This window comes from Canis lupus, chromosome X (genome assembly GCF_003254725.2).
Source record: "Canis lupus dingo isolate Sandy chromosome X, ASM325472v2, whole genome shotgun sequence".
NCBI classification, from domain to species: domain Eukaryota; kingdom Metazoa; phylum Chordata; class Mammalia; order Carnivora; family Canidae; genus Canis; species Canis lupus.
In genome coordinates this window covers 39,000,268-39,025,790 of record NC_064281.1, presented here as the reverse complement: position 1 = coordinate 39,025,790, position 25,523 = coordinate 39,000,268, and the positions used below count along the sequence as shown (strand labels likewise).

The 25,523-nt window shown below is 50.1% G+C and overlaps 1 protein-coding gene across 1 annotated transcript in view; it reads left to right on the top strand.

Moving 5' to 3' along the window:
• DIPK2B (divergent protein kinase domain 2B) overlaps positions 1 to 22,976 on the top strand; it is a 42,332-nt gene extending 19,356 nt beyond the window's left edge. The window contains exons 3-5 of the mRNA XM_025468783.3: positions 15,904 to 16,077; positions 18,776 to 19,064; positions 19,923 to 22,976. Of these exons, the coding sequence (XP_025324568.1) occupies positions 15,904 to 16,077; positions 18,776 to 19,064; positions 19,923 to 20,263 (804 nt within the window). The 3' untranslated portion in view covers positions 20,264 to 22,976. The remainder of the gene's footprint in view (positions 1 to 15,903; positions 16,078 to 18,775; positions 19,065 to 19,922) is intronic.
• Positions 22,977 to 25,523: the final 2,547 nt, after the last annotated feature.

Sequence of the window (25,523 nt, the reverse complement as noted above, 5' to 3'; positions counted from 1 at the left end):
TCGTATGGAGCAAAATTGCCCCCCCCCCGCCCCAGTTGAGAACCACTGCCTTAATCCTGTTGAGGCTTGGTATTAGACTTTGTTCATGTAGATCTTCAGTGCTGCTCTTACTCCTGGGACATGGTCCTTGCTGGTAGGACATGATCCTTACTACTGGAGTGTGGACTTTCTGAGGTCCCATTCAAAGCCCAGCGTGCTAAGATGTCTGGCTCAGGCTCCGGCCTCCATCTTGCCAGCAGTATGCAGCCTCTGAAATCTCTTTTCAGGAATACAGCCTTCTACTGTGGGTCTCTGCTACGCCTGGAGTCCCACTTGCTTCCATGCAGCTTAGGAGTTGGCAAAAGACTTGACAGGCACTTTTACATGTATTTGAGGGGCTCCTTCTCTGTAGCTCTCTCCTTGATAGGACCCTGCCTCCAAATACCAGCTACTCTGGAAGCCCCATAGTGTTTCCTTTACCCAGCAAGACTTTGCGCTGCAGCTTGGAAAATGCCCTTGAGGGATAAATAGTATGAATATGGGGCTTGGCTCATGTGCATTCTTTTTCTCAACAACCATTGCCCTGTGCTGGTCGTGGTCCAATGCCCACAAACCGTAATTCTATGTATTTCATCCAGGTTTTAGAGCTATTTTATGACAGAGAGATAAATCTGATAGCAATTGCTCTGCCATGGCCAGAACTAGGAATCTCAGAATAATCTACTTTCCAGGAGACAAAAAAAAACTGGTCCCGTTGCACTCATATTATCCAAATACTAAATACAGCTATTAAAGCCATCTTTCCGGCTTTTGAGAATCTCACCTTACTCTTAAAGGATTCGGCATTTTGGATACTATTTCAAGGCTGAAGGAAGTGCAGGGAATTCCTGTGGCTCACAGCCTGGCAAAAATGCGAGGAACCAAGCCTGGTGTGAGAGACAGAGAAGAACGCGACTTAATAACACACTTACAGCAGAGCAGAAAGACACTTTCTCCAGAGTACATGGCCTTGGTTTCTGTTCTTCTGGTCTTTGCTTCTCCGATCAGCAAGGTGCTGCTTGAGGGCAGGGACTGCTTCTTATTCATCAGTGTCTTCCCTCACAGGTGTCTGACATGGAGTAAACACCTCACAAATATTTGGGAAATGAAGAAGTGATAGAATGAGTGCAAGGATGGGACATCATTCATCACTCACTGTTCATGGCTTCTGGGTGACTCTCAATCCCTACCAGTGCTAACTACCTGGGCAGCTCTGGAGGCCATTGGATTTCAGAGTCTCTGAAAGTCCTGACTTTCCCCAAAAGAACATTGTTACTGGCTTGACCCAGGTGTTAACAAGTCTGAAAGCATCATGGTTCCCGCTCCTTGGAATATGACTCTTTTCTTTAAAAAAAAAAAAAAAATTATTTACTCATGAGAGACACAGAGAGACAGAGACATAGGCAGAGGGAGAAGCAGGCTCCCCAAGGGGAGCCTAATGCAGGACTCGATCCCAGGACCCTGGGATCACGACCTGATCTGAAAGCAAATGCTCAACCATGAGCTACTCAGGTGCCCCCGAATATGACTCTTGATACAAAAGATATCTAACGGATTCGAGTGAGGAGGGATGGTGACGCAGTCATCCATTAACATTCTCTAGAGCTTTATCTCGCCACTGTTACCTTGGAAAAGAGACAACTAAAGCATTTTGATCCAGGGCAGGGGAGGAAGAAGTAGATGGAGAGCCTCTTGCTCAGAAGAAGAAGGGGTGACTCCTCCAAGGGGGTTGCCTGATAAACTGGGCCAAGCACTTCTGAGGACCGTACTTCAAAGGGAAAGTGAGGCACCAAAAGACCAATTGCCCTCCCATCACTATTTCTCCTGGGGTCAGCAGTGCCTCTCTATCGAGAGGTTCTGGGAAGGTCAGTGGTCCAGGGTGACCTTGCATCTAGGGGCCCCCAAAATGGCACTGGATGTGGTAGAGACCTTTTGCCCACCATCATTCAGATTCAGCAGGTGCTCATTTACATGTGGTACTTTCCAATTCTGGTGACGAGACAGCAGAAGCACATATGCTTTTGGTAGGGAGTGGAGTTTCTAAAACATAAATGACTTTTTTGTATTAACCAACAAATACAACTACCTTCTAGTATTTTGAAATTGGTGTCTTCTTTTCATCCTAAAACGACAGTCCTTTGCGAGGGCTCTGGGTCTAGGGAACTCTATATATGAAGCCACCTGATTTTTATATGGCCACATGGCTGCAGTGATATGGGAAAAGTCACAGGGCTCACCCCATTCTTAACATTCATTGTTTTGGGATCCATCTGATCTCTCTGTCCTCCCTGAAGTCCCTGTAGTGAACAATCTGTGGCCTCCCCTTTTAGTTACATGTTTAAACTTAATACCTCAAGCCCTCGAGGCTCTGGAGGCCATCTTGCCTGAGCACATTTTCCCACAGGAAGTCCCCGTGACAGATCTTCCCTCTGCGTAGACCTCCCAGCTGTGCACAGAGAAGTCTTCCAACCAAGTCCTTCTACACAGAACCCTCGGCACTTCCCCGTCCACTGATGTGGCAGGGCACCACTTCTGGCCTGCTTCAGAGAGCCCTGTGACCTGCCTCCTCTTCCCCACCTGTGCTTTCCGAGACACATCCTCACCCTGGCCACCTGCCACCACCAATCCACTCCTCCCCCGCCCCCTCCAAAAAAAACCCAGGTCCCCTTCCTGTTCCATTTTTAAATTTTATTTTTAACCATCAAAGTAACATATATTCATTATAAAAAAAATGTCTAAAGTCTCTATATTTGAAAACCCATAAGCCCCTCCCCGCCTCTGGTTATCTCTCAAATAAAAATGTCTTTAAAAAATAATAAAAGAATTAAACCCATAAGGAGATAAAGGGGGAAAAAAATCACTTACGACCTACTGCCCTCCCGGAGGCAACCACGGCAAACACATTAGAGCTCTTCCTTCTAGTCTCTTTTCTAGCCGTATTAACTTAATTAAAAATAAGTTGGGGTGACAAAACATGAGAGACACTTAACTCTGGGAAATGAACAAGGGGTAGTGGAAGGGGAGGTGGGCAGGGGGTTGGGGTGACTGGGTGATAGGCACTGAGGGGGACATTTGGCGGGATGAACACTGGGTGTTATGCTATATGTTGGCAAATTGAACTCTAATAAAAAAATAAGTTGGAAGAATTATAAGGTGAATAAGTCGAATTTAACCATATGAAAAATTCAATATATGTAATGTTGCTCGTTCCTCTGTCACTTAGTATAGCATCACGTATTCTCCCCTATGTCATTAGCGAAGAGAAAAGTTGCCATGAGAGACACAAAGAAAGGCCAAGGTGACAAGGCAGCTTTGTCAGGTGTCACTTTGGCTGGGCTGAGCTACATTTCCCAGAATTCCCTTTCCTGTTAGCTTCCATTTCCAGGAGGCTACAGAAAGATTTCACTGGGAGTTACGGAGGGCAGAAGGGAAGCAGCGACCACGTTGTAGCTCCCACACAGCGTGCCCTCTGCTGGCTCCCCTTGCCCAGGTGAGGCTGCAGCTGGGCCTGTGGCTGTTCTCTCTTCCTCCCTGGAGCCTCGTTCAGCTTCTCTGACTCCTGGGCTACCTTTCACTCCACACCAAAGGACCCGGGCTTCTGCAGGTCACCATAACATCAAGCTCAAGGGCAATAAGATCTGACAAGGGTTGCAGTCCATCCTCGTGGGCTCCAGTCTGTGCCTGTGGGTACAGCCTTGTCCTTGGTCTTCCCTCGCCTTGCCTTCCCTGTTCTTGTCTGCCCTCCCAACAGCCTGCCTGTGGACTTCATCACAGAGGGGCTGGTGAGAAGAAGCCTGGCAGCCCCTCCCCCCAGGCAAGCACAAGGCTACTTTGAAGGTTTTCCTGACAACCTGGACTCTGTCTGACCTTCCCTGGACCACAGGACCTTTGCACAGCAGCTCCTACGGAAGGTTCTGCAAGCTTACGTGCACAACTGAGTTGTCAGAAGCACTGGCGTCCTTCTTCTGATTAAACAAGAAAGGTGGGGGTTGGGGAGCCCAGCAGCCCATAACATGAAATGGCCCAGTGGAGAATTATGACCGGCCTTGGCATACCTGATTCAAAATGACAGACCTTGAAATCACGTGTCCCGTCCCTCCCAACTATCGGCTCAATTGCCTGCCACAAAGATTATTCCATCTGCCACAGTGAAAATCTTGGAGTAGCTCACAAATTCCGCAATGGCAAGGCTGGGCGCCCCAGAATGGCAGAAGATGGAGGAGAAGGTGGGAAGAGAGAAAGAAAGAGACTCCAGCAGGAGGACGAAACGAGCCACCCCTCCCATAGGCACGGTCATCCAAGACGTTGGCTACCCCCATGGGAGAGAGGCCGTGACTGCTACCCAGTGAGCTCTGGCTGCCGGAGTTTTGACAGCAAGGAGCACAGGGCGGCAAGGAAAGGAGTGGCCCTGACCACAGCTTCTGCTCACACAGCTCCCATAAGTGACACTGTGGGGGATTCAGCGAAGGTGGTCACCTGCGCAACCACAGCAGATGCACGTCTTCTGAAAGCAAACAGCCACTTGGAACTTATTCAGGGATCAGAAGTTTCAGGGATCAGAAACCACCTGGCAACAATGAAAGTTAAAGGGGGGATGGTGTGGTGCTGGAAGTCCATCCATCTGGACCTTATGGAAACCAGGAGGTCCTAAGGCACCTACTCAGCCCATCTCCGCCTGCGGGGCGGCATTGTTGCTCAGCCCTGTTTTTTTCTGGATGTCTGCCCCATCACCGTCTCGGCGGGCCGGATCTCCCTGTGCGGTCATGCTCCCGGCTCCTCCCCAATGCGACAGGACATTACCCTTCCTGGACGGGCCACCAGCTGCCCGGCTCAGCCTCCTGGGAGTGGGGGTCGGAGCAGACACCCCGAGTGAGTGCGCTGAGCAAGGACTTGCTTGTTAAGGACCTCCTGGACGCCCACACCGGACTGGGAGCTGAGGAGGTTACAGAAGTGTTGTTATTCAACGTCCCTGTCCACAAGGTACCAGAGAGCTGAGGAGGGATCCAGCACACACAGCACGAGGACCAGACTCCAGGAGAGGGAAGGAAACGAGGGCATGGAGAGGCCAGGAGAGCTGCTTAGAGGACGCGTGAGCTGAGCGGGACACGAAGGATGGGCTGGGGGAAATGTCCCTGGCAGATCCTCCGAAGAATAAAAGAAAAGCATGCCGGGCAAGGATGGAGAAGTGAGAATAAGGTGTAAGTGTAGAAAGTAGTAAGTGTCAAGTCCCACGACCACGGTCTGTGTCCACAGCAGTGGGTGGCACTGCAATGGCAGGCCCAGGAGGCAGGAGTTCTCAAACCTGAGCCCGCATAGGAATCTTCTGGAGGGCTCGTTAACACAGGCATGGCTGGGCCCCAGGTTCCAGGGGTTCTGATTCAGCAGGTCTGGCGCAGGGACTAAGAATTTGCGTTTCTTTTTTTTTTAAGATATTATTTATTCATGAGAGACACACAGAGAGGCAGAGACACAGGCAGAGGGAGAAGCAGGCTCCCTGCGAGGAGCCCAATGTGGGACTCGATCCCAGGACCCCAGGACCATCACCCAAGCCGAAGGCAGACGCTCAACCACTGAGCCACCCAGGCCTCCCAAAATTTGCATTTCTAAAAGAAAAGTGACTTGAGAATGGGGGATCTATCCACAAATGGGCTTAAAAGTAGCAGGCAGGGGAGATGGACAGGGATACACAGTGGGGCCCTGGGGGGGCTGTATAGCAAAAGTGAGGCAGGGCTGTACACACACCACACCTGCTGGTGAAGAGAGGGGGGACAGGACACAACCAAAAGGCTCTGCACCTGCTACAGGGGGGAAGGCAGTTCTTGGGGAAGCGAGGACGCCTGGGATCCAGGCCCTGTACTTGAGGCCCAGGACGACCAAGGAGCGAAAGCAAACAGAAGCCCTGCCCAAGGAAAGGACGTCACCCAGAGTTTGAGGCCCTGCTTTACATGGAAGCCAGAGCTCTGCCAGAACCGGGCCTTCCTGTGCCGGGGAAACATCTGATAGCCGTCACCCTGCTCCGTGCCACCAAACCTGTTTCTTTCCTTTTCTTTCTTTTTTTTTTTTTTTTCAATTGAATGTTGTGTTCCTGTCTACACAACCTTCCCGGGTATGTTACCCACTCAGAGGTGATCCAAAGCAAACCAAATTCTGGACCTGCTCCTGGCTCATTTCCTGTCCCTGCTTCTCCCCTTCAAGCAAACGGTAGCAGAGACAAACCTCCTACTGGGGGGATGGGGTGTACAATAAATCCACCACCTCATGGATTTCAAAGCCAAAATGAAATGATGAGAGGGCCAACTATACTGTGCGAAGTTCCCTCCATTCTCTGTGCCAATTACAGTGAGTGGCTGAGGATGAGCTGTGCCTGTAAAGGAACATAACTGAGAATTATGAGGACATTTTTAAATGTCTAAAATTTGGAGCCCAACATAGGGCTTGAACTCATGACCCTGAGATCAAGACCGAAGCTGAGGATCATGAGTCGGACACTTAACTGACTGAGCCTCCCAGGCACCCCTAGATGCCTAAACTTTTTGAGTCATCCAAATGGTTTCTCCCAAATAATCACTGCGGCAACCAGCACTTGCAGAATGAAAAGTTAACAAACCAAGAAGCCTCTAGTTGGGTCCGGCTTCCAGGTGAAAAAACAATCAGAAAGCATTTCAGTAAAAGGGGGTGGTGGTGGAAATCCGTGTACTGGAGGAGGAAAGAACTGCGAGCTATGTCTCATCATAACAAAAACCAAATGGATTTTCCTGGTTTTGAATACAATGCAGCTTGAAGAAACATTCTGTAACTTTGGACTTAATTATCCAGAACAACCAGCACAGTCAGTGAGTCATCATTGTTTTAATTACGACACACTGATTAACTCTGATACATAATTAACCTAAACCCTGCTTCGTAAGCATATTTAACAACTGAATCATGTAACAGGTGTTGGGATGTGTAACCAGAAAGTCAACTCGGAGGTTTATTAGCACTCAAACTTTCTCTTTCTCCCTGGGTGCCAGGAGGGCTTGATGACAGTAAATTCACTAAGAGTGACACTCATTTGTTCAAGATTTCCCTCAGCCCTCCAAATCCAGCCGGTCAGGGCAACTTTCTCACTGGAAAAGCTGACTTCCATCCATCCTTCCCCCTAGTACATACGCCTATTCATGCATCCCCACACAGAACCCTGGCAGTAGCCTCTGTGGGCAGTAACAGGAGCTTGTATTCACTTTCACACTGTACGACTCTATATTGTTTGAATGTCTGACAGTGAACATGCACAGAGTGCACAGGATGGCCCACTTTGGAAGCCTCTTCCTCCAAGTGCATGGAAAAAAGTGCACCGGTTAACCCTTCTGTATGAACAGTGCGGGCCCGATCCGTTGATGGGAAAGATAGTGGTGATCCTTGAAAAGGTTAAAAGGGGAAATAAATGGGGACCCCTGAGTGGTTCAGCAGTGGAGCATCTGCCTTCCGCTCAGGTCATGATCCCAGGGTCCTGGGACTGAGCCCAGCATCAGGCTCTCTGCTCAGAGGGGACTCTGTTTTTCCCTCTCCCTCTGCCCCTCCTCTCTCTCTCTCTCTCTCTCTCGAATAAATAAAATCTTTAAAAAGGGGGAGAATAAATAAAAAGGGGGGGATAAAGTGACTTGAGTTAGCACGTCTGCTGTATTTAGCACGTGTGTCATAATTTGTGAACATAAAATATTTGTTTGCCTTATTTTAATATCTGTAAAGCCTTCGAAGAACAGATTCTGAGAAGTGAAAACTAATTCTCATTTCAGTGTGAAGCTCTCCATTGGCCAGTTGACTATGCCCTTGGCAAGAGAGGTGAGCCCTGAATCCAACTGTGCCTTCAGCGATCTTCACAACCTCAGATTGCTGACTTCTAATCTTTAAGAGAAGAGCCACCCTTCTTGCCGTTAGATTGTCTTTCTGAGAGAAGTTAGGGTTCTTTCTTCTCCACATTTATTTCCATCGGAGCAAGTGCTCAGATATGTTCAGTCATGGTAAATCTTTGTCTTCTGAGCAATATTTGCTCTTGGGCAACAGCCCAAGTCATCCAGAAACAAGTGGGACGATTAATATGGGAAATGAGCTCGGGGCTAGGATGGCTCTAAGGGGCCCCGGCATTGAGGACTTAAAAGAGATCCACGTGCACACACACATTGTCTTCTTGAATCCTCCTGCCATTCCTGTGAGGTAGAAGAGGCACCATCACCTCCTTTTACAAGAGGAAGAAACTAAGTCTCAGTGGGGCCCAGATTCCAATCCAAACTCTTTGCCCTTCCCTGGTGCCTCAAGGAGGTCACCTTTCTGTGGGTTGCTGGGCTGCTTGGCTTCCCTGGGGTTCAGGAGCAAAGACTCAGCAAACCCACTCTCTCTGGCCTACAGCTGGGCCTGGAAGCTCCTGGAACCTGAGGCAACTCTGCCATCCAGCAACCATGCATTTAGCACTTCAGTCTCTCCTGGCCCCCATTCACCCTGGCTCGTGGCATCTCTGCTTCTTTCCACAGCTCTGCCCCATCTCCTCTTTCTCAGATGGATCCCACATCTAAACTCCAAAAGAAAGAAAAATCGGCTTAATTCTTCACTGATACCCCATTTGCACCAGGCCCCCTATCCCATTAAAGATGGCCTCGCCCTGTTTGGCTAAGCCATGGAAGGGGAGGCCTCAGCTACACAGGGATATAGGGCATGGAGAGTACCATGTTGCTTAGAAGACAAATCTATAGCATGGCAGTGATGACGCTAATACTGATGACAATGATTTGTGCCATTTACTGAATGCAAAACACACGCCTCTCACCATGCCAAGCCTTTTGCACGCACATTCTGCAAGGATTGTAAACTGGCTCTGTGCTCCATTCTCACAGAGATGGCGGAACAGGCAGTAGTGCGGAATCTAAACAATTTCTTCAGTCTTTCTACCATGTGAAGAAGGACAACATAGCAGCGTGACTTCTGGCACTATTTCCCGGCCAAAATAAACAAAGGGTCAATCCTAGTATCTTCACCCAACTCTGACCCAACACAAGAAGCATAAAAGTGGAGGCATCTAGAAGTCCAGTTCTCCTTCTGGTCCTGTTCCCCTGGGTTACAGCTTGAAGCCTCTTCTTGCTCCACCTAGGCATGAACACTCTTATCTCTAGCTTCTAGAAAAGAACAAGCATCTAACTCTTTTACATTGTAAGTCCCTGCAACGGAGTCACAAAATCGTTTGTCTAGACAATTTACCATCGATGCTTCTGTTCTGGTAAGAACCCTTTGTGTGAGGACACTGTTGGTGGCTGGTGATGTTTTTTGAGCCAACACACTCGAGAATGTGGGTAAAAAGCCAACCGAAGGTCAAACAGCACATTGGGGAAGTTACGGTCTTGTGTATTCCGCTTTCACTAGAAGCTTCAAAAGTAAAAGCAGGGATCCCTGGGTGGCGCAGCGGTTTATCGCCTGCCTTTGGCCCAGGGCGCGATCCTGGAGACCCGGGATTGAATCCCACATCGGGCTCCCGGTGCATGGAGCCTGCTCCTCCCTCTGCCTGTGTCTCTGCCTCTCTCTCTCTCTGTGTGTGACTATCATAAATAAATAAAAATTTAAAAAAATTAGAAAAAAAAGTGAAAGCAAATCTAGATTTTGATCTCGATTGCTGTCATTTCCGCAATGAACGAGTGCTTGTCCTTTAGCGCCAGTTTACAATCTGTGTGTAACGTATCTTATGTGTTATATTAATATATTAAATACAATGTTAATAATTTATCAGTTAATATTAGTTAATGGGATGTAAACATTAATATGTAAATATTTTGCATAATGTATAATTATATATAACATAATATTTTATATGTGTATATATATACATATATAGGTGTATGCGTATATATACATACATATAAGCAGCTTTATTTCAAGGAATTGGCTTATGCGATCATGGAGGCTGCCAAGACCCAGATCCAGGGACTTCCAGGCAGGCCGGGAAGTGGAGTCCCTTGGGAGGGAACTGACGGTACAATCCATAGGCAGAATTTCTTCCTCCTCAGGGAAACCTTAGCTTTGCTCTTAAGGCCCTTCAACTGGTTGGATGAGGCCCACCCACTTTATCAAGGATCATCTCCTTTCCCTTATGTCACCTGACTGTAGTTGTTAACCACATCTACAAAATATCTTCACAGCAACACCTGGATTTTTTTTTTAAGATTTTATTTATTTATTCATGAGAGACACACAGAGAGAGGCAGAGACACAGGCAGAGGGAGAAGCAGGCTCCCTGCAGGGAGGCTGATGTGGGACTTGATCCCAGGAGCCCAGGATCACGCCCTGAGCCAAAGGCAGATGCTTAACCACTGAGCCAGCCAGGTGCCCCAACACCTGGACTCATGTTTGACTGAATAACTGGGCGCTATAGCCTGGCCAAATTGACACACAAAACATCATCCTACCCATTAAATTTTGTTGACTGATGTACAAATTGTTAGGGATCGTGGAGGAGGAGTGTGACCATCGCTCTCTGTACCCGCCTGCCACAGAAAGGCCCCTGTCGGGTGGCAGTAGAGCAGAGCAAAAGCCCAGTCGCTAGCACCATACTGTGAAGACTCTGATCTGCTGGCTGGTTCCCCAAGAGATTGGGAAATTAGAAGGATGAGGAATCCCGGCCGGCGTGGGAGGGGAGGGGAAACAGGGGACCAGGATTTGGTTTTCCTTCTGCCTCTTGTTGGAAGGTGCTGATTTAAGCTTGCTGCCCATGTTTGCAGAAGGGAGTAGTGACTTAGAAGCTCCAGAGCAGTGGGCCATTCCCAAAAAGGGTGTTATTTGGCTTCGGAATGAATCATGATTTTATTGAACAAATGTTTACTGTCCCAGTTCTGTTTGCCATTGGCCAATATAACTGTGGGCTTGCCCTTGGCCAGCACACACCAAACAGAACGAGATGGAGTCCCACTGTGTGAGCGGGACCTTGAGCAGCAGCTGCCTCCAGCATAAAGGGGGTGGGGGTACAAGGCAGTTTTAAAGCCTTTTCTGACTATAGTTCAAGAGGTGGCCCAGAACCCTCTCTGCAAGTATATCAGTTACCGATTGCTGTGTAACAAACAGCTTCAAAACTCAGCGGCTTAAAACAACAACAATCATTGGCTTTGCTCATAAATATGCAATTTGGGCAGGGCTCAGAGGGGAAGGCTCACCAAGTTCCACGAGGCATCAGCTGGGGTGGCTCACTGCAGCACCAGAGGAGCCATATTTCCAAGATGGCTCTGTCACGTGGCTGGCAAGTTGGGGCTGGCTGTCAGCCAGGCTCTCCACTGGGGTGAGGATTGGGGATCTTGCTATCTCTCCATGTGGCTTCCTTATGGCATGGTGGCTGGATACAAGAGAGAGCCAAGGAGAAACTGAATCATCTTTCATGGCCAAGACTCACGGGTCATGTAGCACCACTCCTAGAAACGTGCCAGTCCCTAGACTCAAGTCACCAAGGCCAGTCCGTATTCCAGGGGAGGGGAATTAGACTTCACTCCTTGATGGGAGGAGTGTCAAAGAGTTGTAAACACATTTTAAAACCACCTCATGAAAATAAATAAATAAATAAATAAATAAATAAATAAAATAAATAAAACCACCTCATGGGGTGCCTGGGTAGCTTAGTCAGTTAAGCATCTGCCTTTGGCTCAAGTCATGATCTCAGGGTCCTGGGATTGAACCTCACATCAGGCTCCCTCTGCACCCCTCTCCCGCTAGTGCTCACTCTCAAATAAATGAATAAATAAATGTTTAAAAAATAAAATAAAGCCACTTCAGCAAATGATACCTCTGGTGTCCACCTTCATATGGGGTACTACATCTGACACCTCCGTTTTCCTTGCCCCCATCCCTCATCCAGCCAATCACCAAGGCTTACAAATTCTACCACCAACAAATATATTTTTTTTAATTGTTATTTATTTATGATAGTCACACAGAGAGTGAGAGAGAGAGGCAGAGATACAGGCAGAGGGAGAAGCAGGCTCCATGCACCGGGACCCCGACGTGGGACTCGATCCCGGGTCTCCAGGATCGCGCCCTGGGCCAAAGGCAGGCGCCAAACTGCTGCGCCACCCAGGGATCCCATACCACCAACAAATATCTTTAAATCTTTTCACTCTCTCATCTCACACCAGGATCACTGCATCTTCCCGACTTTCCTGCCTCCATTCTTTTCTTCCTGTGACATGTAGGATTAGGTTCAGTTGCATATGACAAAAAAAATCCAAATAACAGTAGCTTAAACAAGATCAAAATATATGTCTCTTTTACATAAAAGAACTGATACATAGCTGTCCAGGGCTGATGTAGTGGCTCTGTGATTCCCGGGAATCCAGGCTACTTTCATTTTGCTGCTCTACAACACTTAGTGTGCCCTGGTCCAAAATAGCTGCCTAAGCACCAGCCATTGTTTCCACATTCCAGCCAGGGGAGGGGGGAAAAAGAATGAAGATAGATACATCCTCTCCCTTTTAAGGATCCTTCTAAAAAATTTCTACTTATATTTCATTGATCATACCTAGTCACATTATGACACCTAGCTGCAAAAGAAGCTGAGAATGTCATCTTTATTCTGGGCAGCCATATGCCTCACTAACATCCAGGAGTCTGGAACTAGCAGTCTTGGACACATTCCCCTGAATCCATACACTGTGCTGCACCCAGAATCATTTTCCTAAAATGCGTATGAATATAGCACTCTCCTGTTCAAGGCCTTCAGTGGCTCCCCATCCCTTCTGGATAAAATTAAAATTCCTTAAAATGACTCCACTGTTCCGGCTATCTGGGCTTCTTCTCTGTCAGCTATTATAAGCGATATTTCACCTTTAAGCAGTACTAAGCTATTTGCAGTCTAGCATAGTCTCTCTCATCTCAAGGTTTACACAAGGTGTCCCTTCTGTATAGCATCCTCTCCCACCCTCTTTACGGGCTCACTCTGCCCACGCTTCAGACCTCAGCCTGGACATCACTCTCCTCCAAGAAGATTCGGAGGGGCCCGTGGACACGTTGTCATTTCATTTAGAATCAGAAGGATAAAGTGAACTCCTAGGTCCAAGAAAATGTTGGGATTTATCAATATCAATAGTACCTACCTCACTAGGTTCTTGTAAGAGGTGAACAAAAGAAGACGCTACATTTGAGGGGGCTTAGAAGAGTTCCTGTCGAATAATAAGTGCTCAGTAATTATCACCTATTATTGTTGTTGTCGTTATGGCCAGTTGGAATCCTGCCTCTTCCAGAGGTATTGTCACTTGAGAGTTGGTTCTCACAGAAGAGAAAAGATTACTTACCTCCCTCGGTCCCCAATGATTATCTGTAATGGTGGCATTTCAACCTGCCTGGGAAAGACTATCAGAAGCAAAGAGCTGTTCTTGAAGCTTCAAATCACCTTCTATGGTCTCCACCTGGGTAGTCTATGCGGCCAGAGGTATAAAGGGGCAGGACTTATTACAGGGGAAACTGCGTGGACATTCACATCTAATGGATCAACATCCAAGTCTAACTGTCCTAGCTCGGGCTCCTATAACAGGGAACCACAGACTAAGCGGGTTAAAGAAGAGAAGACTATTTCTCACTCTCCTGGAGGCTGGGAAGTTCAAGATCAAGGTGCCAGCCAGTTGGTTCCTAGGGAAGCTCTCTTCCTGGTTTGCAGACAGCTGCCTTCTCATTGTATCCTCACGTGGTGCTCTCATGTTTCTTCCCATAAAGGCACTCATCCCATCATGAGGGCTCCACCCTCCTGGTCCAGCTACTTCCCCAAGGCCCCACCTCCTGAAACCATCGCCCTGGGGATTGCGGTTTTCAACATACGAATGGAGGGGGGCAGGGGAACAAACACGCAGTCCATACCAGGTTCAAATCCCGAATCCAACCCTTACCTACACTCCGCAGACTTCCAATTCCTCGGTTGCAAAAGGAGGCTCATAATGGCACCTACATCGTGGGTGCCCAGGAGGATTAAATGAGCTACTGCATGGGAAATCCACAGCCCAGTGCCTGGCACATGGTGGGTTCGTGCCCTCTCCTCCCATCTATATGCACTCCCAAAGGATGGAGCACACATGAATTGGACACTCACAGACTCAGAGGTGCAAGCATGGAATGTTCTTTAATTTTCTCTCCCTGAGCTCAGCTCCTATGCCCTCACCCCTCTGGGGAGTACGAAGTGCCATCCAAACACTTCCAGGCCACCTTGGCCACATTTCATCACTTCAGAATTTGGACCAGCCCCCTCCCTACCTGGGGCTCCCTGGGTACCCCGGCCATAGTGGTTCAACAAGCATCCACACTGGCTTCTGCCAGTTGGTTCCGATCCTTGTCTGGGAGCGTATGTGGCCATGGTCTAGCTGTGACCCTGTGGTAGAGTGGCCAGCTCTCTCGGGTTCCCGATTGTAGCTCCAAAAACTCCATGTCCCAGGAAACCCTCAGTCCCGGGCAAAGCGGGATGGTTGAGCATCCTACCCCGAGAGCCTATGCATGCCCTCGGCGACCTCCACGACGCTCAAGACTTCTCAAGGCGCCCAGTGGCCCTTCCACACTCTGGGGTTCTGGCTGGGGAGATGGACGGCGCCAGGCTCGGGGGTCCAGGGCTCTGGAGACTAGCCCTCGCCACCTACCCCAGGCTCGCAAACACCATCTCCAGATACCTTCGGGCACACTTTCTGCCCTGGGTCTTGTGTTCTTGGAAGCCAGGCTCTAGAACTGCGAAACCCTCTTCTCATCCACAAAGCCTGACTCCTGCTATCAGGGCGATTACTGGCTGTCACCACCATTCTCTGAGCCGGGACTTGAAACTTTGTCAATTTAATAAGAGTGGGTAGCATTGCTTACGCCTTGCCAGACACCCTTCTAGTATTTTACATCTAGTAGCTTTTGAGATCCCTGTGATCTTTTAGTGTGCTGTTACTGGCACCCTCGCTTTAAACTGTAACCCTCAAGGGATCCCTGGGTGGCTCAGCAGTTGAGGGTCTGCCTTTGGCCCAGTGCGTGATCCCAGGGTCCTGGAATCAAGTCCTGCATCGGGCTCCCCGCGGGAGCCTGCTTCTCCCTCTGCCTGTGTCTCTGCCAATATCTCTGTCTCTCTCATGAATAAATAAATAAAACATTTAAAAATAAGTAAATAAACTGTAACCCCAAGTTCAGAGAGACTCGTAAGAAACTTTTCCAAGTTCACACGGCTAGCTGGTAGGGATGGAGCTGGGGCTGAATTCTGGCTCACTGGGGCCCAGGGCCCTATGTTTAATCATGTTTCTTTTATTCTATTAGTAAGTTGGGTTCATTGTCTTCATTCAGTGTGCAGAGAAAGGTACAGGGGCGGGATGGAAGGTCGTGGAAAATAAACATAGGTTCATACCTCCCGATTTTATCCCGAGAAGAACAAAGCGGCACACATGAAGATGCTCAGGTGTAGCATCCCAACTGCGATGACGGTGTCGTGATGTGGTGGGAGGTGCCGAAAAGGTCAGTGGCAGAGGGCTGATCTGATTGATTCGGCCCGAGCCTGGCTCTCGGTGGAGAGGCAGAGTGGGGGTGCGAGGGTGGTGGAGACGCAGGTGCTCCAATGCTTTGAGTGCTTGCTGGGCTGCACCACCTGCCCAGTGCCCGCTTATCCTGCCCCTAGGATGGCTCAGTCCATTCCCCCTGGCCCTTGGGATCTCGTCCCGAGCCCCCAGCTCGTGCCTGCACAGCCTTACACTCCACCCTCGGATTGTGCTCAGAATCCCCCTTCCTGGCCTGAGGTCTCTTCCCAACAAGGTCCATCTTGTTCGCCAACCCTGGTGTCCCCCCCGCCAGCAGGGGCTGCTTGTGTCCCGTCCTGACACCCCCCGCAAGAGCTCAGCCTCCTCTCCCGCTCCGGGGTCTCTCCCCGCCCCCCTGCAGGGCCTGCCCAGCCCCTTCCTGCGCTGCCCGTCGCAGCGACTCCTGGACCGCGTGGTCCGGCGCTACGCCGAGGTGGCCGACGCTGGCAGCATCTTCATGGACCACTTCACTGACCGCGACAAGCTCCGTCTGCTCTACACGCTGGCTGTCAACGCTCATCCCATCCTCCTGCAGGTACGGAGCGACCCTCGCCCGGGGAGGGGGGCTCATGTCGGGCTCCAGGGGCGCCTTCCCCTTTCCACAAGCCTCGGGGCCACCACCTGGAGATGGGCACTGCAGCCGTCCCTAGAAAGGAGAAAAAGATGGAAGTAACCTAGATGTCCATCGGGAGGGGAATGGTCAAACAAATGAGGATGCACCAGAACCTGGGGATGCACTGGTCAACGAGGCCATCATGATGGGATTTTTTTCCCCCACATCCTAAGGGTCAGGGAGCTCCCAGTGTGGGCTCAAAGGAAACTAGAAAATGGGAGGAAAGATCGGGTAAAGGAGGAGGGCAAGAGAGGAGAGAGAAAGAGGAGGAGGAGAAGGAGGAATAACGGGAGGGGGGAAGAAAAGAGAAGGAAAGGGGAGAGAGAAAGTGCAAGTAGAGGAGGAAGATGCCACAAGGAAGACACTTAGTATTTACTATCACAAGTCATCATGTGATTATTAATTTCATCATTTCAATTTAATTTTAAATATCATTATATATGTAATATACATAATCACTAATCTTTGATATACGGGATGTCTGGGTGGCTCAGCGATTGAGCATCTGCCTTTAGCTCAAGGAGTCATCCTAGAGTCCTGAGATCGAGTCCCACATTGGACTTCCTGCATGGAGCCTGCTTCTCCCTCTCCTCTGCCTGTGTCTCTGCCTCTCCCTCTCTCTCTCATGAATAAATAAATAAAATCCTTAAAAATAATAATAATCATCGATATACTAATTGTTATGTTACATATTTTATTCTATATTATTAATTAACTGATATAACTATCTTATATATAATTTCATTATTCACTAGATATAATTATATGATGTTTAATTATATAATTGTATATAATTAATTATATATTATCAGTTGTTATATATAACTATATAATATATAATCAATATATATTAATTATTATATAGAACATATGTAATATATAATATAATATATCAAATGATATATAATAATCAGATTATAATATATTATAGTAATCAGATTATAATATATCATAAATATAGTGTATATACTACATAGCATATAATATTAAAGATTATAAATAATTAATATCATCAATAATTATATATACTGTCATATATTAATATGTATTATTACATATAATAATATAATGACTATATTATATACTATAATACCATTATATATTTAATAATATATTAATAATATGATGTGATCTATAATTATTGATGCATTAATATATAACTTCTGTGTGATTAATGCATATTTATTAGTATATGAGTAATTAATATATATTGATATATAATCAACGAGGTGCTCTTACTTATTGAGCACCTGCTATGTACTGGGTGTTGTGTTGAATGTTTTACATCTCGACAACCCCACAGAAATATTATTATGTCCCCTTTTCCAGATGAGGTCCGTGGGGCTCAGAGACGTGAGGTGACTTGAGCACAGTCATATAGCTCATGTCAGCAATGGGACCCAAACCCCGAGGTGTCCGAATGCAAGGTCCACACTCCAAAACGTGCCTCGTAACCACGGCATTTTAAACCCTAGAGAAGGAGAAGGAATTGCTGGGGGGGGGGGCGGCGGGGGTTCCCATCTCCGTTTCCCAATCCATTCTCCGTTTCCCATTGTTTCCCATCGCTCTGAGCTCAGTGGTGGCAGCAGAGTCCCCAGAGGCCCGGGCCAGAACCCTCCACCCACCCTGGGCCCCACCCGGGGGGAGCCTGGATCTGCCACCGTCCTGCATCCAGGGCACTTCATGGGAGAGGTCCCCGGTGGGCAGGGGAAGCAAGGGAAGGTTCTTCCCAGCAGGCGGGTGGGTTAAAAAGGGCAGAAGACCAGAGCAAATTGTTAGAGAGGGGGATAACTTCTTTAAAAAAAAAAAAATAGAAGGAACGTAAGGAAAAAACAGTGGCATTTCTAGTTTCTGTCGTTTCCCCCGGTCCAAGGACACAGCGTGCTAGATACCGCTGCTTCAAGAAGCCGTCAAGGGAGGAGCAGCCAGGTTCCGACCCTCCTCTTGCGGTCACGAATCCTCGCGCGCCGCGCTCCCAGGAGGAGCCGGAGGGGCCGGAGGGGCCGGAGGGGCGCCGGCAGCGCGGCGGGGCCTCCCTAGATCAGGGCTGGGTAGGCAGCGGCCCATCCCCTGGTCCTACCCTCAGGGCCTCTTCTAGGCGGGGGGGGGGGGGGGGGGCGCTGTGGAATCCCAAATACCAGTCATATTTGTTGGACTCTTCAACTCTTACGATAAACACATTCCCCCGAATCCTGAATCCCGTGGAAAATCACCCTCGCTCCAGATGCGCTGCATGGAATTGGGAGCTTCCTTTAATGAACCCCTTCATGAACCGTGGCATGAGGGGCGCCCGGGGGGCTCAGCGGCTGAGAGTCTGCCTTCGGCCCAGGGCGTGAGCCCGGAGATCCGGGCGAGTCCCGCATGCGGCTCCCTGCGAGTGCCTCTGCCTCTGCCTCTGCCTCTGCCTCTGCCTCTGCCTCTGCCTCTGTCTCTCTCTCTCATGAATAAATAAATCAGATCTTAAAAAGGTGGACAAACGATGGCATGAAGGGGGCGCGGGGCACCGGCGGAGCCCAAGAGGTCAAGAGAGCCGGAGAGGCCGAGGCTAAGGCAGCGGGGGCAGCAGGGGGCGCCGGCGGGCCTCCCGGCTCACCGTCTGCCACGGCCGTCGCCGCCCCAGGTCTTCCCGGGGGCCGAGGGCTGGCCGCTGCCCAAGTACCTGGGCTCCTGCGGCCGGCTCGTGGTCAGCGCCGGCACCAGCCCGCTGCGCGACTTCTACGCGGCGGCCCCGGACCAGGCGGCCGACCTGGCCTACCAGCTGCTCGGGGTCCTGGAGTCCCTGCGGAGCAACGACCTCAACTACTTCTTCTACTTCACCCACGTCCACGCGGCCACGTTTGGCATCTTTGACAACGGGCATCTGTTCATCCGGGACGCCAGCGCGTTGGGCGTCATCGACAAGCAGGAAGGTACCAGGGGAGGTCAGGGCGACAGGAGCCAGGGAGGGGGTGACCGGGCGGGCGTGGGGGGTGGGCCTTGGCGGTCTGCGCGTGTCACCGTGGGAGCCGCCCAAGTTCCGGCGTCAGCCGTCACGTAAAACGTCCCCCTCGCTCTTTGGAGTCTGTGCTCCGGGGCAGCGTCCGAAGGGGACCCGGGATCGAGTCCCACGTCGGGCTCCCGGTGCATGGAGCCTGCTTCTCCCTCTGCCTATGGCTCTGCCTGCCTGGTTCTCTCTCTCTCTCTCTTTCTGTCTCTCATGGATAATAACATCTTTTAAAAATATAAAAATAAAAAAATAAATGAGAGAATCACGGTGTGGATGAGAGCCCTACAATTACAAGGCCGACTCCGGCAGTGATCCGTGTATTTTCCATGCCCGAGCTTCTCCTTCCATAGCACAGAGTCCCTCCCATGTTGTTCCCGGCGGGGACTACTGTGTCCCCAAGCTCTGAATCTCCTGATGAGGGCACCCGGGTAGCTCACTCAGTTGGGCCCCTTCTGCCTTTGGCTTAGGTCATGATCTCAGGATCCTGGAATGGAGCCCCAGGTGGGGTTCCCTGCTCAGCGGAGACTCTGCTTCTCCCTCTCCCTCTGCCCCTCCTCCTGTTCATGCTCACTCGCTCTCTCTCACTCTCTCTCTCTCTCTGTCATGTAAATAAAAATCTTTCTTAAAAATCAAAAAAATTATAATAAATCTCTTGGTGATCAGAGATGCTAGGACACCAAACATTCACCCCGCAATTCTAATTAGTGGTCCACCCCCGACCCCCACCCCCGGCAAGAAGCCCAGGTTGTAGGGCACGTAACATTGTCCATCTCTCTCCCAGGTAGCCCAGCGGCCGCCGGGGCAGCAGAGACTGAAGACGTCTTTAGCTGCCTGGTCTCCGGCTGCCAGGCCGAGCTGCCCTCCTGCTACACCGTCCCGGAGAAGCAGAGCCTGGTGCTCGTTTGCCGGCAGCTGCTGCCTCAACTTCTCCAGGGGAAGTTCCCCTCCCCGGTGCAGGACGAGATAGACGCTGCGCTGGCACAGTGTGGGGACGATGCCCGCCCAGACTCCGAAGTCCTGGGGGCCGCCCGCCGGCTGAAGGACCTCTTGAGGCCCCTGAGAACCTGTGACCCCAGATTCGCCTATCGCTACCCAGACTGCAAGTATAATGATAAGTTCTGAGGGGCTGGAGCCTTGCGGGCCTCCGGGGACAGCATCCTTGGCCCTCCCTGGCCGAGGCGGGTCGCTGCAAGGTTGACAGGAGCAGCTCTGTGCTTAGACATTCGGAGAACTGCCCCTTCATCTTCCCCGGGGAACTGAGCGACACCCCGACAAACAGGGGAGCCGTGGCGGCCCCTGCGGCCACAGCGTCACCGAGAAGAGGCTGGACGCTCGATGGGCCTCCCTGAGCCTCGGGGTCCTCTGTCCTCCACCGGACTCTCGAGTTAGTGAAAGAAGACAGGGCTGTGAAGGGCCAGGACGCGTGCAGGTGGTTACGAAGAGTGTTCCAGAAGTCTGCACAGACAGGACTAATGGGACAGAGCCGTGGCGGTGGAGGCTGGCGTGGAGGGAAGGGAGTGGGGAGGTGAGGCCTCTGGCCAGGACGCTGTCACACTCAAACCCAAGGGTCTGCCTTCCGGCCCCCTGCGCCCTAGCACTAGCCCTCCTGCCCTGCTCCCCACAGCGCAGGGGTGCAGGAGACCGAAGGCCGAGGAAGTGCATGGACAGGTCCACACTCTGGGTGCCCGGCGTCCCATGCGCTCGTGTGAGGCACCCCGTGGTGTGGTTAGAGAAGAGACCAGCGGTGGGCTGGGGGCCAGTGTGTTCGTCCGGGACCTCCGAGAAGCAGGCGTTACGACAGGGTGAGACGGGCAAGGATCGTATTAAAGAAGATGCCTGCATGCAATGGGGGAAGGAGGTGCTGCCGGTCTGAGGCCCGGTGAGGGAGAGCAGGTCAGTGGGAGCATTCTAAGACTGGCGTCTGCGCTACCTACAGGAAGCTTCTACAGGCCTGTCAGGGTGTCCTGGAGGCCAGGCCAGCCACCAGAGGAACCCCGAGCCTTCCAAGGCTGGATGGCCTGGTGCACTCAGTGGTTGGCAGGGAACGCCCACGGGAAGCACCGCTCCGGCCTCATGGCACAGATGGATTTCAGAGTGGGGTGCAGGGCCTGCAGCCAGCTCTGCTCTCCCGTGCAGGACATGGCAGCCGCAGCCAGGGCCCCAGGCCAGCCCTGTCCTCCCTGCCGCCTCCACTGCAGGAGTGGAAGGAGTCTGAGAATTTTCATTCAAACTTGGCCTTACAGGTCATTATGTCGGTATTTTGTCAAGGTCAGCCAACAGAACGGATTTTATTCAACAGTTTGCTAGTTGTTTGGTATCAAAGGTACCTTGATTCCTTATTTAGCCATATGAGATGTGGGCCTCCATGTGGATTCTTGCCATGGCCCATCAAGTCATAGTGGGGGGAGAGGGTTGTGGACCTTTGTCCAGCCTCCCTGTCAGCCCTCTCCCCTTAGGGACCTCCCAGGTGGCCTCCTCTCTTCTCCCTCAGAATCACCACTTTTAGGTCAGAATGCCTGACTTAACAGGCCTCATATTGCAGACGGGGTAACTGAGACCCAGGAGGAAGAACGACTTGCTGAGAGAGCCCACGATCCTCTTGCCTTGCCCTTTGGCTACTGATTCGCACCCTGTCCTACCCAGTTTGAGTCCCTTCACTCACATTTAAAGAGGGGCCCAGAAGAGTCCTATTCCCTTGTCCACTAGGTTGCTTGTCTTTGGGGTTTGCCTTTTGACTGCTCCAGACACTACCCCTGGGCCAACCATGATAGTGAGGATGGCAGGCCAAGATTCTGGAAGGGCGGGCTTGGGCTGCCTGAGAGTCTTTGAGACTGTTGCCTTCTGGCTGGGTCTGGAGAGGCGAGGATTGACCAACCTTTCCCAACACCTTGCTTTCAGCCCAGTGAAACTGATTTTTGACTTCCGGCCTTCAGAACGATGGGAGGAAACATTTTTAGTGGTTTAAGCCACCCATCTTGTAGTAATTTGTTATGGCAGCCCCAAGAAACTGACACACACCCCCAACCCCCAACTCCGTCTTAGTGTCTGCTTCGAGAGAACCCAACCAGCAATATTCCCCAACTTCAAGCTATAGTGATGGCTTCAAAGGCCAGACCCAACCGTGAGGGAGTGTGTTTTGCCTCTGTACCCAGGGCTGCGGCTCAGATGATTCCATTTCTCCACTTACTAAGTCCCACGCCTCATTTAAGATCCTGTCTGAGTCCTACTTTGACCTAGAGCGTTTCCTGACAGGCTGGCCTCAGTGAGCCCTTTCTGAATCCCATCTCTGTACCCCTGAATCATAGGTTTGTGCTCATTTAAGGCTAATCCTAACGGTATTCCAGAGAGATCTGTGTCCCATCCTGCCATCCAGCCTCGGGCAGCCTCAGGATGGTGGTGGAGTGGGCCCTTTGGGTTTCTCCACAACAACCTGACTGGGCACAGAGCAAGTGCTCAAAAAGTGTTCTTGCTATGATGAGTACATCCTTTAGCCCTTTTTGCTTGGTGTTTGTCACATACCATGTGCTCTAGGCTCAATGTTTGTGTCTCCCCAGAATTCTTTCGTAGGGGATCCTAACCCACTGTGTGATGCTATTAGGAGCTGGGGCCTTTGGGAGGTGATTGGCTTGTGAAGGTGGAGTCCTCATATATGGGATTAGTGCTCTTCTAATCCCAGAGAGTCTCCTTGCTCCTTCTGCCACGTGAGGACACAGGGAGCAGATGGCCATCTATGAGCCGGCAAGAGGGCTCTCTCTCAACACCAAATCTGCCGGCGCCTTGATCTCAGACTTTCGGGCCCTCAGAACTGTGAGAAATAAATGTCTGTTGCGTATAAGCCCCCCCGTCTATGGTATTTTGTTATAACAGCCCCAACAGACTGAGACATTTTGCTGGCCATATGCAGGACAGAGCTGCTTCCTTGAGAGTTTTGCTAGCTACTGCCTTTTTACCTGCAGAACCAGCGACATCTTTTGCAGGGTCTCGTGCAAAATGAAAATGTGGAGCCTCCTGTTCTTAAGATTCGCCAGACAACAGAGCATAAAATGAAGCACAAGCCCCGTGAGACTGTGCAGCTTGCATGCCGGTGAAGCCGGCCTTGGGTGCCTGAGAAGTCCAATTTTTAACCTTGGCAGAGAGTGTTCCTGGGGTTTGCTGGGGTCTCCTTTGACCTCCACCACTAAGGGGATTGGGTGTGGGACCAGAGGTGATATACAAAGCCCTTAACAACCACCATGGCAAAGGAACCAATTTACAAGAACGCACTCCACCCACTGCAGCCATGATGTGGGCATAACCAGAGCCTGGAGGCCAAGTCTAACTCTTGGAATGAGGAAACTGGTTCAAGCAATTCTCTCAAAGTGACAATTTTTAGGTCTCTGGCTTCCCAGTCCTTCCCTGTAGCATCTGACTTCCTCTCGTCAGTGGTTCCATGAGCCTAAACATCTCCTCTAGGGTTAAAAAGTAAAGTTTGTTAAATAAATAAATGAATTTTGTTGGATTTGTATTCTTTTTGGAAAGATCTACATACAGCCCTGGAATCAGACAGACCTAGTGTCAAGTAATGATTCTGCTGATTCCTCTGCAACCTGGGCAAGTTGCTTAACCTCTTTGAGCCTCCCTAAAATGGAAAGGAAAGGATTTACCCTTGCAGAGTTACTGTCCTATTTCAATAATACAATGTCTCTCAAGAGCCTGGCACATAGAGGCATTCCGTATTCAAAGGCAAATACAGGGCAAGAACAGAGGGTCTCCTGGCAAAAAGCGTTCTTCACACAGCCCAGGAGAGTGCCACAGCCCCTGGGAGGCCCTCTGATCCCTGTCCCAAGACTCTACTCCAGCCCAGAGGACCTGTAAGGATGCTGCAGGCTGGTAGACAGTCTGACTGGGGCCAGTGTTAATCCCCTCCTGCTAACCAGACTCCGGGTTGATCATGAATGACAGTTGGGCAGCCACGATATTCACCTCCCCCAGCCCAGCCTTCCACTACACTCAGAAGGGAATCCTCCTCAAGCAGGTAATGTTGGGAGCCTTGGGAAGTCCATCCATGCTCAGTATTAAAGAGAAATGTGGACGCCATCGTGGTCCATTGAAAGCTGTTGTTCCTTTGCCTATGTACAGTGATGTGGCTTTTCTGGCCACTTCAGGCCTGTTGCCCACAGATACTGGTGCAGCTGGGCCCAGGTGCACACAAGTATACTCCTCGTCTGTCTGCAGCTCTTCACGGCACTAAGAACAGTTGCAGTTGCAAGACATATGGGAGGGTCAACGGCCAGGCAGGGGGCCGTGAATTTGCAGATACAATGACCCTCCAAAAGGCAACTTAGAGGAGCAGGCCAGCAGAGGGGAGCTGGGCAACCAGTTCAAGTGGCCTGCCCAGTGTAGGTCTTTGTAGGAGCAGACAAGGAGAGGGAGCATTCCCATCCCACTAGGGTGTCAGATCCTGCACCAGCCCCTCTCGCAAAAGTCAGCACATCAAAGTTACTTATTGCAGTGTTGTTTGTGATTAAAAATACTGGAAACAACTTTAGTGTCCGTACATGGAAGACTGGTTGAGTAAACCGTGGTATCTCCACACAATGGAGTGCTATGCAGCTTTGCAAACGAATGAGTAAGATTTCTCTGAACTGATATGGAATGATCTGCAAGATATACAGCTAAATGAGAAAAAATAAAAGCAAAACACACACACATTTAGAGGATGCTAAAGAAAGAAAGAGTATAGGGATGCCTGGGTTGCTCAGCGGTTGAGCACCTGCCTTCAGCTCAGGGCGTGATCCCTCGGTCCCGGGATCGAGTCCCACATTGGGCTCCCTGCACGGAGCCTGCTTCTCCCTCTGCCTGTGTCTCTGCCTCTCTCTGTGTCTCTCATGAATAAATAAATAAAATCTTTTTAAAAAAGAAAGAGTATAAGAAACATTTATGCATCTGCTCATTTGTAATACAAATATACATTACGTAAATATGTGTGTGTGTGTGTGTGTGTGTGTGTGTGTGTGTGTGTGTATGTGTATTCACGGAGAGACAGAGAATAAACCAGAAGCTAATAAGATTGGTTACCTACAGGGAGTAGTGGCAATGGGGCAGAAAGAAGGGAGGAATGGGAATGGAGGTAGGGATAGGTAGAGGATGAACCCTCTCCGAGTATACCTTTTTGTATAAATGTGACTCTTAGGGGGCACCTGGGTGGCTCAGTTGGTTAAAGATCTGACTCTTGATTTCAGCTCAGGTCATGATCTCAGGGTTGTGAGATGGAGTCCCACATTGGGTTCCTCGCTCAGCATGGAGTCTCCTTAGATTCTCTCTCTCTCTGCCTCTGTCTCTCCCTCAGCTCCTTCTTTCTCTCAAAATAAATAAAATATTTTTAAAAATATGGCCCTTAGAA